Source organism: Aquarana catesbeiana, linkage group LG01 (assembly GCF_042186555.1).
Source record: "Aquarana catesbeiana isolate 2022-GZ linkage group LG01, ASM4218655v1, whole genome shotgun sequence".
Classification (NCBI taxonomy): domain Eukaryota; kingdom Metazoa; phylum Chordata; class Amphibia; order Anura; family Ranidae; genus Aquarana; species Aquarana catesbeiana.
In genome coordinates, this window is record NC_133324.1 from 124,709,216 (window position 1) to 124,726,550 (window position 17,335).

The 17,335-nt window shown below is 41.5% G+C and overlaps 1 protein-coding gene across 1 annotated transcript in view; it reads left to right on the forward strand.

Annotated features, from left to right (window-relative positions):
• The window catches only part of SREK1IP1 (SREK1 interacting protein 1), a gene marked incomplete at its 5' end in the record, with an annotated part of 82,289 nt that extends 68,267 nt beyond the window's left edge, over positions 1–14,022 (forward strand). The window contains one exon of the mRNA XM_073623569.1: positions 13,474–14,022. Within this exon, the coding sequence (XP_073479670.1) occupies positions 13,474–13,648 (175 nt within the window). The remainder of the gene's footprint in view (positions 1–13,473) is intronic.
• Between the last annotated feature and the right edge of the window lie 3,313 nt (positions 14,023–17,335).

The window sequence follows — 17,335 nt, forward strand, 5'->3', positions numbered from 1 at the left end:
TTGTTTTGCAATTGACGCAATCAGAGATTCTATTCTATAAACCTCTTGCCTTACGCTTGGGTTGGTGCATATGCGTAGAATCTTATGGTTGAAAAATTGGTCAGCCGAAGTGCCATGCAAAAAGCTCCTGGCTGGTTTTCCTTTCTGCGGTGAAAAGCTGTTTGGGGATGATTTGGACAAATATATCCAAAAGATATCAAGTGGGAAAGGTACCCTTTTGCCAGTTGAGAAGAGAAGTAAACGTCCCTCATTTAAACGGGCTCTTTCTCTAGTGCCAGGGGCATCAGCCTCCAGGCAGTCGCGATGGCCTCCACCGGCAGGTTCAAGGGGTAAACCTCAGGGTCAACCCCAGGGACAAAAGAAGTCCTGGGGGAGGAAACCTACAAGACAGAACGCTAAAGCCTCTTTATGAAGGGGTGCCCCACTCGCTCTAGTGGGGGGGGGAGACTTCTGCAGTTCTCAAGGGCCTGGCAGGAGGAGTTTCGAGACAAATGGGTGGTCTCCACAATAGCTCTAGGTTACAAACTAGGGTTCCGAGAATTCCTGTCTCCTCGTTTCCTCAGGTCAGATGTCCCCAAAGATCCAGAGAAAAGGAAGTCTCTCTTTCAAGCGTTAGACCGACTTTTGTCGCAAAAAGTGATCATGGTGATCCCCATGGAAGAGCAGGGGTTGGGGTTTTATTCAAACCTTTTCACAGTGCCAAAACCAAATGGAGATGTCAGACCCATTCTAGATCTCAAAGATCTAAACTGGTTCCTGAAGCAAGCTCTTTTCACATGGAATCAATCCAATCAGTAATCTCCATCCTAGGAGGAGAACTTCTGGCATCAATCGACATCAAGGATGCATACCTTCATGTGCTTATTTTCCCCGCTCATCAGAAATATTTGTGCTTCGAAGTGGAAAAACGTCATTTTCAGTTTGTAGCCTTGCCTTTCGGTCTAGCTACTGCACCTCGGATGTTTACAAAACCTCTGGCCAGATTAAGGACTCGAGGTATAACAATTATAGCATACCTAGACAACCTGCTCTTTATAGACCGGTCGGTAGCCCGCTTAGACCAAAGCATGGTCACTAAAGTCAACTACCTGGAATGCCTAGGTTGGGTCCTCAACCTAGAGAAATCTTCTTTAAAGCCAGTAAGAAGACTAGTGTACTTGGGTCTGGTTATAGCTACAGCCCAAAAGAGGGTGTTTTTACCCCAGGCAAAGATCAGCGCCATAAAGGAGCTGATTCAGGTGGTCGGGGCGAAGACTGGTCCTTCTATTCGCCTTTGCATGAGGTTGTTGGGAAAGATGGTGGCTTCATTTGAAGTAGTTCCCTATGCTCAGTTTCATTCGAGACTGCTGCAAAACAGTAACCTGTCTGCCTGGAACAAGAAGGTCCAAGAGCTAGATTTTCTGATGCGCTTGTCGCCAAAAGTGTGCCAGAGGCTCAGTTGGTGGAGGATATCCAAGAATCTGCAGAAGGGGAAATGCTTCTTACCAGTTACCTGGAAGGTGGTAACAACAGATGCCAGAATTTCAGGTTGGGGAGCAGTCCTGGAAGAGGCGACTGTCCAAGGAAAATGGTCCAGAACCGAAAGGACCTTGCCCATCAACATTCTGTAGATTCGGGCAGCGCACCTAGCCCTAAAGGCCTGGACATTCAGGTTGAGGAATTGTCCTGTCAGGATTCAATCCAACAATGCCATAACAGTGGCTTATATCAATCACCAAGGGGGCACCAGAAGTCATGCAGCCCAGGGAGAGGTAAACCATATCCTAACCTGGGCAGAAAAGCATGTGCCGTGCATATCAGCAAGCTTTATTCCAGGGGTAGAGAATTGGCAGGCGAACTACTTAAGTCACCAGCAGTTGTTCCCGGGGGAATGGTCTCTTCACAACGACATCTTCCTGGCTATATGCCAAAGATGGGGGATCCCGGACGTAGATCTGTTTGCATCCAGGTTCAACAAAAAAAGTCGACAACTTTGTGTCAAGAACAAGGGATCCACTCGCATACGGTACAGATTTATTAGTTCTCACTGATTTATGCATTCCCTCCTATTCTGCTGCTGCTACCACGACTTCTTTGCAGGATCAAGCAGGAAAGGAAGTCGGTGATTCTTGTGGCCCAGAAGATCTTGGTATGCAGTGATCGTAAAGATGGCGGTAGGGGCCCCATGGACCCTACCACCACGTCCAGACCTGCTATCGCAGGGACCAGTGTTCCATCCTACCTTACAAACGCTAAATTTGACGGTTTTGCTATTGAAACCCACATTCTGAAGAATCGTGGGCTTTCAGACTCCGTGATATCTACCTTGATTAATGCAAGGAAGCCAGCTTCTAGAGTCATATATTATAGAGTCTGGAAGGCATATGTTTCCTGGTGTGAATCCAGGGGTTGGCATCCCAGAAAGTATGTCATAGGTAGAATCTTTGCCTTTCTGCAAATGGGGTTAGAGATGAAGCTGGCCTTGAGTACTATCAAAGACCAGGTCTCGGCCTTATCGGTATTGTTTCAACGACTACTTCACATTCTTTGGTCTGTAACTTCATACAGGGGGTAACGAGGCTTAATCCACCAGTTAGGTCACTCCTGAACCCTTGGGAATTGAATTTTTAGTTCTGTTGGCATTACAGAAACAGCCTTTTGAGCCGATACGACATATTCCCTTGGTCCTTTTGACAAGGAAGCTAGTTTTTCTGGTAGCCATATCTTCTGCAAGAAGGGTATCAGAATTGGCTGCTCTTTCTTGTAAAGAGCCATATTTAATTATTCATAAGGATAGCGTAGTATTGGATCCTCATCCTAGCTTTCTGCCGAAGGTGGTTTCAGGTTTTCATCTAAACCAGGATGTTGTTCTACCTTCATTTTTTCCAGAACCCTGTTCTACGTAAGAAAAGTCACTACATTCTTTGGATTTAGTGAGAGCAGTCAAGATCTGTTTGGAGGCCTAGCCAGTCTCCAGATCTCAACCCCATAGAAAACCTTTGGAGGGAGTTGAAAGTCTGTGTTGCCCAGCGACAGCCCCAAAACATCACTGCTCTAGAGGAGATCTGCATGGAGGAATGGGCCAACATACCAGCAACCGTGTGTGACAACCTTATGAAGACTTACAGAAAACGTTTGACCTCTGGCATTGCCAACAAAGGATATATAACAAAGTATTGAGATGAACTTTTGATATTGACCAAATACTTATTTTCCACCATAATTCGCAAATAAATTCTTTCAAAAATCAGACAATGTGATTGTCTGGATTTGTTTCCACATTTTGTCTCTCATAGTTGAGGTATACCTATGATGGCAATTACAGGCCTCTCTCATCTTTTTAGGTAGGAGAACTTGCACAATTGGTGGCTGACTAAATACTTTTTTGCCCCACTGTATTTGCATCACGTTTGGACTTTATCAGATCACTGGTGTTTGGAGCATTAAGTTTCTATCTTATTTACAGTGCAACTCTGTATATGAATATACAATTTGGGACTGTGCTATATCTCACAGAAGAGATGCTGGTTTGAGGTTTCATATATATTTAGGGTCTTTAGCGCAGTTTTTACCCTGTTTGATAAAAAAAATTGTTTGCCAATGTTGGCTATTGGGAAGTTGATCTTCACACATCATTATTAGGGGCTTTTCATTTTCCGGTCTTACGGACTCTCCTTCCTAAAGCCAAAAATATTACGGCAATAACAATACTTACAATTTATCAAGCTTATTGCCTATTAGTTGGCTCTGATGTCACTACTAGTAATTCTCCATTTTGTTGACCTCTTTTTATTATATCAGCAAACAAGTGGAAACTACAATGGGGTTTAAGGTGACTCCATCCTGTGGTAATATCTGTATGAATGAGGAATCTTTTGTTTGCACTAATCCAATTATGTATAAGGGCCCTTTCACATGGGCAGACTGATCGGGTCTGCCTGTCCGTTTTTCAGGCGGATCCGAAGAGAGAGAATTGAATACAGGTCTTTATGTGAAGAATACTAACAGAAATGTGAATTTATGCCATAACATTTTCCATTCAGGTTCCATAAAAATAGAGAGAATAGTTTGTGACTTTGAAGTGTGGGTGTTAATAAACCCCAAATAATACTGTCATCGCTATCATAATACTAATATAATCGTTGTAATAGCATCTTTAACCACTTGCCGACCAGCCGCCACAGTTTTACTGCGTTTTGCCCTGTGACCACTGGGGGGGGGGTGCGCACGCCCCCGCTGCTCTCCCCCGGAGCCAATGCGAGTGCGATCCGGTCTCCCGCAATCGCTGCTGACACACTTAGAACTGGAATCTGTGTGTGTAAACACACAGTTTCCGGTTCTCTGAGGGGAGAAGAGACAGATCGTCTGTTCATACAGAGTATGAACAGCAATCTGTCATCTCCCCTACACAGTCACCTCCCCCCTTCAGTTAAACACACACTAGGGAACACAATTAACCCCTTGTTTGCCCCCTAGTGTTAACCCCTTCCCTGCCAGTGACATTTTTGCAGTAATCAGTGCATTTTTATAGCACTGATCGCTGTATAAATGCCAATGGTCCCAAAAATGTGTCCGATGTGTCCGCCATAATGTCGCAGTCCCGATAAAAATTGCAGATCACGGCCATTACTCATCAAATACCACCAAAAGAAAGCTCTATTTGTGGGAAAAAAGGACGTCAATTTTGTTTGGGTGCAACGACGCACGACCGCGCAATTGTCAGTTAAAGCGATGCAGTGCCGAATCGCAAAAAGTGCTCTGGTCAGGAAGGGGGTAAGATCTTCTGCGGCTGAAGCGGTTAAAGGTAAATGGTTCATCCCAGTCACAATATAAGGAGGATCATGTGTGATTCATCTTATCTGGTTTATGCATTAAAATGTCCATGAGGTCTTCTTTATGTAGGAGAGACCAAAGAAAGTCAGATGATCAGAGACAAAATTTCAGCATACTTAGAGAAAACGTGTAGAGGAAATACTGTCCCGTTTTTAAGAAGCAGGGCATGATATTTTGCAATTACATCTTCATATTGACAGCTGGGAATTGCCAGTAAATGCAGAGAGCTGCAGAGTAAGAAAAGGGGTTGCGACTCCAAAGTTTTTAGATTACATTTTGTTTGTGTAGTACACTCGGTGTCTATAACTTGTTAAATTAACTCGCAAAAGAGGTGCTTAAATTGTGGGAAAAGAAAGAAAATAGGCAGATGCCTGGCAGTCACTATTTAGCTGCATAGTCAATCAGCTCTAGATCTGTTGCTTAGTTGCAAACATTCATGCTAACATTTTTGCATGCAGATTGCACATTAATAGCTGCTTTTATAAATGTTCCCCTATGTATGATGAATACTTGTCACAGCTTTTTTTTAAAATACCATTTTGTATTCACATGTTATCATCCTTTTATCAGTGCTATTGATCTACTACAGACTCTTTTAGCCCCTTCCTGTCTACATGAACTTACTTTTGTGTTATCTGCACATCACTGCTCTGAACCAACCTTCTGATCGTTAAAAAATGGACCGTGGCTACGTAATGTGTGTCACCATGGCTGCTTGTAGTAATAATAACAGGTGCATGTGACAGGGTGAGAGAGTTGTCGCCTCATAACAGGAAATGCCAGAACAATAACTTTCATGGTAGGATTGCCATGTGTTATTTTAGAATATTGAAAAATATCTTTAAAATAGCATGTGTGACAGTGCAAGGCCCTGCCACAGTGGAAATGTAAGAGAAAATGACACAGGATTTGCATTAAGATCTAATGTGAAGTTCCAGACTGAGTGGAGAGAGCTGTGTTTTTGGTTTTCTCTATATTCTGTAGTCCTAAATTGTGGCCTGGAGCTTGAAGGTTCCAAAGTGTATTGGGTGGGAAGGAACTTTTCAATCCTGTGTCAGGGCTTTGCTGGGTGCCTGTGGCCTGTGTGAGTACACAGGTGTGCAGGGTTCTTATATACTCAAGCCTGAGGATATCTCAGAGCTCCCAGTTTAGAGATAAGAGGTATCATTCAAGGGTCAGAGGAGCCCCAGCTAGGAGATAGCAGGTCTCCTCCCAGGAGTCAGGTGGGCTGCTATCGGGATGTCTGGAGAACCCCTATCCAGAGGCTAGGCGTAGGCCATGCAGTGGGGCGCTGAGCCAAAGGCCAATTGAACCAGGAGAGCTGGACAATTCATTCAGAGAGATTGGTAAGGAGAGCACTGGTGCTGCTGGCAAGGAAGCCAGGTAGCTTGGTGCTTTCATTTGACTTTTCATGTTGATGGTAGAAACCCCTGCGTGGGCAGCTGATGTCTATGTGAACTTTGTTTTGTTCAATAAAAGTGACCTGCCATGCCCTAAAAATAGTTTTGACTGGTGAAAAAGTATCAGCCACATGAGTATTATCACCTCAACAAAACACATGTTAAAAATGATATGAGCTTTTAGTGGTTTGGCTTATATATACTTTATACTTTCACTCATAAAAGGGGAAAATATGGAAACAAACTTATTTAAGGATTTAGCATTAAGTGTAGTTTTTATAACATAGTTTATGTGGGGAAAAAAGTGAACATATTAGTAATGTCACTTATATGACCTAATATTAGACTTCTTTACTGTAAATTTACATCTATAACTGATGAGACTAACCGCTATGCTCTACATAAAGAGGCACACTGATAGGTCACTTCTCAATCCATTGTTGATCAATAGCTTTAGCTGGTATGTTCTCACAGCAAGAACCACTTTCCAGTACTGAACACCTGCAAATAATGATTGGTTTATGGCTGGCCAATTTTCAAACCTTTGCTGATCAATAGTCACCTAATGCACTGCCAGTCTCTTTAAAATCTTACCTAGCAAAAGGCAAAAATAAAATATCTCTGTTTTAACCAGTATATACTTATTAAAAATCTTTATATTTATCTCTTACTTTAACTCTCGCCACATATTTTACCCCTATGGACTAAAGCAATTGTAGTATTTTTGTTTAAAATGGCGTTCCACCCAGAAATGGAACTTCCGCAGGTCTGATTCCACCCCCCACCCCCCCTAAAAATACTGTGATTGGTTTACTGATTTTCCCAGAAGTCTGCACTAAGATACATGTCATATTTTACATATCCCCTGCAACAAAAATGTAATTTTTTGGTGAGATACTGCCAAAGAGAAGTCACTAAAGGGATGCAAACCCTGCTAATTTTCTCATTAGAGCCCTGTAGGTGCAGCAGCTAATTGATAATTCTAAAATCACTCTCGTACAGATTCACTTGGACACAGACAAACAACTATATTGTCAGAATAGCAAAATGTAGAAATCTGCAATGAAGTTTGTTAAATTCTTGCAATGTACATAGATCACTCATAGGAATGCTTTTTTTTTTTCACGACAAAAATGGAGTAGGCTGGCCATACATTATAGAATTTTCTTACAATTTTCTGTACAATTTTCTTTAGATTTATCTTCAATTATGTAGTGCAAGGGTTCTGCCCAATTTGATACAATTGTAAGTGTTGCTTAATTTTGACCTCATATTATGTTTTTTTGGTAAATCTAAAGGAAAGTTTGTACAAGAAAATTGAACATGTATGGCCAGCCTTACTCTTTAAACAGAGCCCTGTGTTGACAAAGTGGGATGAAGAAACAAACTGATTTTTAGTAAAAGCGGCACACTTACTAGGCACACATTTATCCCCTTGATTACCCGGAGATGTTAACCCCATCCCAGCCGGTGTCATTAATATAGTGACCGTTTACAGTATATTATCACTGTATTAGTGTCAGTTTGTCAGTCCCCCCCCCCCCCCGCGTCAGTAAGTGTCAGTTTTCCCACCGCAATATCGCAGTCCCATTATAAGTCGCTAATCACCACCATTATTAGTAATCAAAAAAATTCCAGTATATACACCATAGTTTGTAGACTCTCTGATTTCCATGCAATCAATCAATATACACTTATTGGGATTTTTTTTTTAATTGAAGGCATGTAGAAGAATACATTTTGGCCTAAATTTATGTAGAAATTCGATTTTTTTTTTTTTTTTTCTTTCATTTTTTTATTGGATATGTTTTATAGCAGAAAGTACAAAATTAGTTTTTTTCCTTATTGGTCTTTTTTCATTTATATCGCACAAAAAAAAAACCCACTGGTGATCAAATACCACCAAAAGAAAACTCTGTGTGAAAAATTTACATCAATTTAATTGGGTACAGCATTGCATGACCACGCAATTACAGTTAAAGTAGTGCAGCGCTAAATGGCGAAAAGTGGCCTGGTCATGAAGGGGGTAAAATCTTCCAGGACTCAAGTGGTTAATTGGATCCAATTAGAAAAATGTATGAAGCTTGGGCTGATCGTTGTCAATATTGAGTGAAAAAAAACTACAAATAGACCTATTAACCACTTGACCACTGGGCACTTAAACCCCCTTAATAACCAGACCAATTTTCAGCTTTTGGTGCTTTCACATTTTGAATGACAATTACTCAGTCATGACTGTATCTATATGAAATTTTTGTCCTTTTTTTCACACAAATAGAGCTTTCTTTTGGTGGTATTTAATCACCGCTGGGTTCTTTATTTTTTGCGCTATAAAAGAAAAAAGACTGGAAAATCTTAAAAAAAAAATGCATTTTTCTTCATTTCTGTTATAAAATTTTGCAAATTAGTAATTTTTCTTCATATATTTTGGCCAAAATTTATACCGCTACATATCTTTGGTAAAAATAACCCAAATCAGTGGCTATTATTTGGTCTTTGTGAAAGTTATAGAGTCCAAAAGCTATGGTGCCAATCTCTGAAAACTGATCACACCTGAATTACTGACGACCTATCTAATTTCTTGAGACCCTAACAAGCCAGAAAAGTACAAATACCCCCCAAATGACCCCTTTTTGGAAAGAAGACATTCCAAGGTATTTATAAAGATGCATGGTGAGTTTTTTTAAGTTGTCATTTTTTCCCACAATTCTTTGCAAAATCAAGTTTATTTTTTTTTTACTTTTGTTTTTTTTTTTTCACAAAATTGTCATATTAGCAGGTTATTTCTCACACACCGCATATGCATACCACAAATTACACCCCAAAACACATTCTTCTATTACTCCTGAGTATGGCGATACCACATGTGTGAGACTTTTACACAGCGTGGCCACATACAGAGGACAACCATGCAGGGAGCACCATCAGGCGTTCTGGAGCACCCAGGCCAATTCTGAAATTTCTCTCCTACATGTAAAAATCATCATTTATTAGCTAGAAAATTACATAGAACCCCAAAACATTATATATGTTTTTTTATCAAAGACCCTAGAGAATACAATGGCGGTCATTGCAACTTTTTATCTCGCACGGTATTTGCGCAGCAATTTTTGAACACTTTTTTTTTTTGGAAAAAAAAGTTTTGTGCTTTAAAAAAAAACAAAACAGTAAAGTTAGCCCATTGTTTTTGCATAATATGAAAGATGAAGTTACGCCAAGTAAATAGATACCCAACATGTCACCTTTCAAAATTGCACGCGCTTGTGGAATGGCGCCAAACTTCACTACTCAAAAATCCCCATAGGCGACGCTTTAAAATTTTTTACTGGTTATATGTTTTGAGTTACAGAGGAGGTCTAGGGCCAAAATGATTGCTCTTGCTCTACCGATCGCAGCGATACCTCACGTGTGGTTTGAACACCGTTTTCATACGTGGGCGGGACTTACGTATGCGTTCGCTACTGCATGCAGGCACACAGGGAAAGGGGCGCTTTAAAAAAATTTTTTTTTTTTTTTATTGTTCATTTTACTTTATTTATTTTAGTTTGATGCTTTTTTCCCCCAAAAAAATTTTTTGACCACTTTTATTCCTATTACAAGGAATGTAAACATCCCTTGTAATAGGAATATGGCATGGCAAGTCCTCTTTACAGTGAGATATGGGGTCAATAAGACCCCACATCTCACCTCTAGGCTAGGAAGCCTGAAATTAAGAAAAAAAAAAAAAAGACCCTGGCTTTGATCATAGCGGTGAGTCGGTAGAAGCAACGGAGGGCGGCGGGAGCGGGGACGTCCCCTCTCGCCTCCCATAAGAACGATCAAGCAGTGGAACAGCCGCTATGATCGTTCTCATGGTGTAGGGAATCGCCGGCTAAAAAAGCCGATATCTGAATGATGCCTGTAGCTGCAACCATCATTCAGATATCCCCGCACAAAGTCAAGGACGTCGTATGACAGCCGGCAGGCGGGAAGTGGTTAAAACGCATTTTTTTTTTTAAAACAAAGTTGTCCATTTATACAATATTTCTAACACATAGTATGTACATACCAAAAATTACACCCCAAAGTAGATTCTCCTACTCCTCCTGAGTATGGCGATACCACATGTGTGAGACTTCCACAGCCTGGCCACATACAGAGGCCGAGTATAGCCGGGTATTTGGCTGGGTATGGCTGGGTATGGCAGAGTATGGCTGGGTATGGCAGAGTATGGCTGGATATGGCAGAGTATGGCTGGGTATCACCGAGTATTGCACAGCGTTGTGGGGTATTGCGGGGTATTGCAGAGTATTGCGGGGTATTGCACAGTGTTGCGGGGCATTGCAGAGTATTGCACAGTGTTGCGGGACATTGCAAAGTATTGCACAGTGTTGCGGGGCATTGCAGAGTATTGCACAGTGTTGCGGGACATTGCAAAGTATTGCACAGTGTCGTGGGGCATTGCAAAGTATTGCACAGTGTTGTGGGGCATTGCAAAGTATTGCACAGTATTCTGGGGCATTGCAAAGTATTGCACAGTATTCTGGGGCATTGCAGAGTATTGCACAGTATTCTGGGGCATTGCAGAGTATTGCACAGTATTCTGGGGCATTGCAGAGTATTGCAGGGCATTACAGAGCATTAGGGATGGCTGAGCATGGATGCATGGATGGCTGTGAAGCGCTGTGGGCACTACACATCCAGCCCACAGTGCTGCTGCCATCCATCGATCCATCCCCCTCTCCGCTCACAGTGTACCGATCAGTACAGAGAGGGGAGGAGAGGAACCGGCGTCATGAGATGACGCCGGTTTGTTTACATGTGATCGCTCCATCATTTGACGGAGCGATCACATGGTAAACGCCCGCGATCAGCAGCCATTTACCGGCATCCGTGATGCGCCGGGTCCGGTCACTGATGTGTTCGGGGGCGCGAGAGAGGGGAATTCTGGGAGGACGTCATAGTACGTGATCCCAGAGTTAAGCAACCGCCCTGCTGCTGTCATTCGGCTATGGGCCGGTTGTTAAGTGGTTAAATTACATTTATGGGCCTCTTCTGTTTAGAGGCCTCTGAATGAGGGGGAGAAAGGGTGGGTTTGGGGACAAGTTTGCTAATAGTATGTAGCGTTCTAGGGGGTTTATTGTTTGTGTGTTCTTTTTGTTCTTTTGTTTTGTGTCTTCTTTTTCTTTTTTTTCCTTTTTTGTAGATTTTTTTTTTCTTTTGAATAAAAACAATTAAAAAAATAAAAAATAAAAATGTCAAAGTATTTTCAGGATTAAAAAAAAATGTAAAATTCACTTTTATTTAGTCTTGCACATTTTTAAAAGTATCACTAAAAATAATTAGAAACAGAACAAATTAAAAAATTCTGTTAACCTCCCTGGCGGTTTTCCCGAGTGTGGCTCGGGGTTAAAATTCAGTACCATTAACGGTAACCCCGAGCCACACTCGGGATCGCATTGCAGGATCCTGGGGCGGCGTTACTTACCTTGTCCCCGGGATCCTGCGATGTCCCCCGCAGTGTCCGAGGGCTCCGTCCTCCTCCGAAGCCTCTCCGTGCCAGGCTCCGTTCCCTGCGAGCGGCGCGACGCACGGGGGCGGAGCCTGGCGGCAAATTCAAAAAACTGTCAAAATCATAACACATACAGTACTGTAATCTTACAGATTACAGTACTGTATGAAATGATTTCACATCCCTTTTGTCCCCAGTGCTCTGGCCCATGCCCTGCATGCAGTTTTACATGATATACACTGTTCTTTCTGCCTGGAAACTGGAGATTGTCCATAGCAACCAAAAAGTGTCCCTTTACGTCAAAAGTGGCTTTAGACCAGCTAGAAAACAGCGATAATAAATTAGAACACTTGCAGAATTGAGCGATAGTGAATTGTGGGGAAATTAATTTTATTACTATTTTTTAAAATTTTTTTTAATTATTTATTTTTATTTATTATATTATAATTTATGTTTTTGTGTTTCAAACTTTATCATACCCGGGATATCTACTAGACTCTGGTTTGGACAGATTTAAGTGTGTTATTGTTAAGATTTACAGACCTACAATATAAAACGCCAAATTTCCATGCAAAATAATGGTACCGCTTTCAGCACCTAAAATCCGAAATAATCATACCGCCAGGGAGGTTAAAAGGACAAGGGGAGAAATGACTGGATAATGTGTAACTAAGGGTTATTAAAGGAGAAGTCCAGCCTGAGCTCGTTTGGCTGGGCTTCTCCCAAGGGTCACAGGAGTGCAATTCGTTTTGCACTCCTGTGACCCGTTTTCAGCATAGAGCGGTCTGAAATCCGCTCTCTGATGACATCACTGGAATCAGTCCAGGCACCGCATCATCACAACAATACGGTCTGGATCCGCCAGGTGCCTGGACTGATGCCTGTCTCAGACTCTCAGCGAGCCGCTAAGAGACTGAGATGGCCGCTCCCCGCCCCTCAACAGCTCAGCGCTCCAGTGAGTGTGAGGGGGGCAGAGCGGAGAGCTGCTGATTGACAGGCAGCAGCTCTCCGCTCGGAGATCTGTGAGAACCGAGACATCGGCGATGTTCGGTCGCTCGGTTCTCAGTGCAGAGACAGCAGGGGACAGATGCAGCATCGGTCCCATGCTACATGCACCTAGGCAAGTATAAAAGGGGGAGAAAAAACTCATACTTCTCTTTTAAGGATTTAATTAGAAACACAGTTGATATCATTTATTTTTATTTTTTTTTATTGTGCATTAACAGGCGTTTGTGGTTTTACTTATTATATTAACATGTTTGTGAATGTATTTGTGATGGAATACAGCCTGAAAAAGAAGCAAACCACTTTGAAATTTCCTTCCATACAAACACTAGTTTTGATTTTATGAATATTGATCATTCATACTTTAAGGCTCGGTTCACATATGTCCAGCTGCGGTTTCAGCGCGGTCTTTAAAAGGAGTCCGGTGTGGTTTTGTTTACTGGTTCAGGTGTGAATTTTTATATGAAATTACACCTAAACTAAAAAACACACAGGACTCTTTTTAAAAATGGGCCGCGGCCACCCCGGACATATATGAACCAGCTCGTATGCAGTTCAAAACATATTCAATTCACACATATGTGAACGGAGCCTTAAAGAACTCTCAGTAAAAGTAATATTTAAAGAGATGATGCTGATCTTCCGTTAAGTATTGTCCACCTGCAGGTTTCAAGAAGATGTGACTGTAACCCACGTAGATTCTAAATGCACCCCACACTCTATTATGAAGTAAAAATACTTTTTGCATTTATTATTTCATTGCAGATCCTATTCATCGAGTGATTCAGAAGATGGCCCCAAAGCAAAGAAGAGTAAAAGTCACAAGAAAGAGAAAAAGCCTAAAAAAGAAAAACATCACAAAAAAGGCAAAAAAAAAGGGAAACCTGAGAGCCATTCCTCATCTTCTTCAAGCCGATCGGATTCCTCCAGCAGTGACTGACTCATGTTTGTGCTGTATAGCCAGAACATTGTGCACAATGAAAGCCCCTGGGTTCTGTCATTATGGAAAATAGCCAGGACTGCTACCGAGAGCAAATCATTACTGGAGCAAAGCATGGATATCTGATTCTATACAAACAAGCATATGTATGAAATATTATGAGCAGTGTGCCTTGCACGCTGTTTATTTTGAGTTATAAGCAATGAAAAAAACTTCAGACTGCTGATTGGGGTCACATTGTATTGACACAACCAGACATGTCCAATCAGGGGTTGATGATGTGCAAAATATAACAATCTGTTTTACTGAATAAGCCTGATTAGAATTATTTTGTATGTACTACAAAAGAATAAAGAAATGGGATAATTTTTATACGGATGCGTTTCTTTACTCTGTTGAGGGTTCTTTTTGTTTATACTATTCTTGCTCATTTATATAATTGGTGAAAGTGGCACATCTGTCTGCTAGTTTGTGGCACACATTGTATCATTGTTTGTTTCCCATTAAAGTGCAGTTACAATACAGTGCAGTTACAATTAAAGACAGTGCAGTTACAATACAATAAAATAGGGTTAAGAGGGCCCCACTCATAAGAGCTTACAATCTAATAGTAAATAAAACATCTTTTGTAAATACTTGCTTAAATTGAGTTGATTTCAGCACAGCTTTGACCCCCTGGCATATTGTATGCTGGCACAAAAAAGCATAGGATTGGTTGATGGAAGAAATTTTCAGCACAAACATTATTTCCGCTTTAAAGTGACCATGAGACTGCAGTAGACAAGTGAAGCCATACCTGTAAAGAAGTCTCAAAATACCTAAAAATTTCTTCTGCCCTTGCCACTGAAAGCCACTCTGATGCTGAGAAATCTTCTTTTGAAGTCAGCAGGGAGCCTGACACTTTGGGAGTGCTGGTCTCCTCCGCCACCCACTATCACTGGTTCCTCCTGCTGATCTTTGTGCCATTAATCTCTCTCCTGTGGTGGTCAACAGAAGAAACAAATAAGAGCTAGCGGTACCATCAGACTGACATTCTAGTAAGTGTTGGTTTCACTATGGACTTTAGCAGAAGATTTCTCAGGATTGGAGTGGTGTACAGTAGCACAGACAACATGCAAATATTTTAAAGGATAAGTTCACCTTTTGTAACATGTTACGTAGTACAGCCATATTCAGGGTGTAACATTTTACATGTTACAAATATACTGGAACCCGCACCAAATCCCCCCCCCCCCCCCCAATCTCCCTTTATGGCATTGAGCACGGGATCTTCTCTCCAAACCCCCCCCCCATTGCTGCCAAAATCTAAAGAAAACAGACTCCGGCCGTGTAATTTATTCACAGTGATCTGTGAATGAATGAATTACAACTACCGACGACCTTTGTGGCATTTAGCTTGTAGTTCTCAATGAACTAGCACAACACTGTTGAGCACTCTGGTATTTCATTGATTCTTCCTGTCAGTTTAAAACTGCTTGCCTGTACATTGTATGGGCAGGCAGTTTTACACTGACAGTCTGCAGGAAGACATGCATGGCATCAGAGATCTGCTGATTGTGGGTGCAATGCTTTCCAGGCTCCTTAAACCGAAAATGGTTAATGCACTTTTTTTTTCTTTTTTTTTTTTACCTGCAAAAGAAAAAAAAAAAAAAAAAATCGCAAAAAAAAAAATTTCTGTTAAAAGGTGAACTTATTATTTAAGACTTATTTTACAGGTACTACTTTTAAAATCTTCACTACGATGGCAGGGCCTCTTAAGATGCTGTTGTATGGTAATGCTTAGGAATTAACGGTTAGAATTTATACAGTGTGCTCACAATGATTAGGCAAGTGAGTATTTTGACCAAATCATCATTTTTATGCATATTGTCCAAATCCAAGCTGTATAAACTTTAATGCTTATTGGATTCAACCACTTGCCCACTGGGCACTTAAATCCCCTTCCTAACCAGGCCAATTTTCAACTTTCAGTGCTGTCACATTTTGAATGACAATTACTCAGACATGCAACACTGTACCCATATGAATTTGTCCTTTCTTTTTTTTATATATACAAATCGAGCTTTCCTTTGGGGGGTATTTAATCACCACTGGGTTTTGTATTTTCTTCGCTATAAATAAAAAAAGACTGAATTTTGTAAAAAAAAAATCATATTTCTTTGTTTCTGTTATAAAAATTTAGCAAATTAGTAATTTTTCTTCATAAATTTTGGCCAAAATTTATACTGCTACATATCTTTGGTAAAAAAATAACCCAAATCAGTGTATATTATTTGGTCTTTGTGAAAGTTATAGAGTCTACAAGCTATGGTGCCAATCATTGATAATTGATCACACCTGATGTACTGATGGATCTCATTTCTTGAGAACCTAACAAGCCAGAAAACTACAAATACCCCCCAAATTACTCCTTTTTGGAAAGTAGAAATGTCAAGGTATTCAGTAAGAGGCATGGTGAGTTTTTTCAATTTTTTTTTTTTTCCCACAATTTTTTGCATAAGTTTTTTTTTTTCACAAAATTGTCATATTAACATGTTATTTCTCTCACATGGCATAAGCATACTTACAACTACACCCCAAAACACATTCTGCTACTCCTCCTGGGTATAGTAATACCACATGTGAGACTTTTACACAGCCTGGCCACATATAGAGGCCCAACATGCAGGGAGCACCATCAGGCGTTCTAGGAGCATAAATTACATATATAATTTCCTGACAACCTATAACACTTTTGAAGGCCCCGGAGCAACAGGACAATGGAAACGCCCACAACATGACCCCATTTTGGAAAGAAGGCACCCCAACATATATTCTATGAGGCATAATGAGTATTTTGAACATGTCATTTTTTTCCCACAAGTTTTTGGAAAACGTGGAAAGAAAATGAAAACACATTTTTTACACATTTTTACGGCACTAATGGGCGCTGATGAGGATCCACTAATGGGTGGCACTGATGAGCACTTACTGGTGGACACTAATGAGGCACAGATATGCACTGATGGGGCACAGATGTGTACTGCTGGGCACTTGCAATACATTAAAAAAAAAAATCTAAGCAGCCTCACACTGCAGCTTCTCCCTCCTCTGCTCACATGATCAGTGTGAGCAGAGGAGAGAACCAGACATGACGCCGGTTTGTCGACAGTGATCGTTCCATCATTGGATGGAGCGATCACGTGATAAAAGGCCGCTCGCATTATCCCTTTACCCTGATCTGTGATGCACGGGGTCCTGAGAACCTGGCGAGCATGGACACTCCCATGGGCGCCCCAGGAGCACGATTCTGGGAGGACATCATTGTACGCCCTCCCAGAACTATCCGACCATGCTGTAGCCATCATTATCTGACCGTGCTGTAGCTGTCATTCAAAAGGGGAAACTCCGCTTGTCAAAACCAGGTACCCGCTCCCACTTTCAGGTAAGATCGCCGCACAACAATGTCGCGATCTACAAAACTTTTGGCCCCCCCCTCCTTCCCCACCGCTGCCTTCTGGGAGACACACAAGTCCCAGAAGACCATTCAGAAAGTGCAGCACAACTTGCGAATACGCAGTAGGAAACAGGCTGTGAAGCCACAAGGATTCACTTCCTGTTTCCTATAGTAAGGATGCCTGCACCCAAAGCCGATGGACGAATCGGCTAGGGGTGCCTACCCCTGGGGATACCCGGACAGGTAAGTGT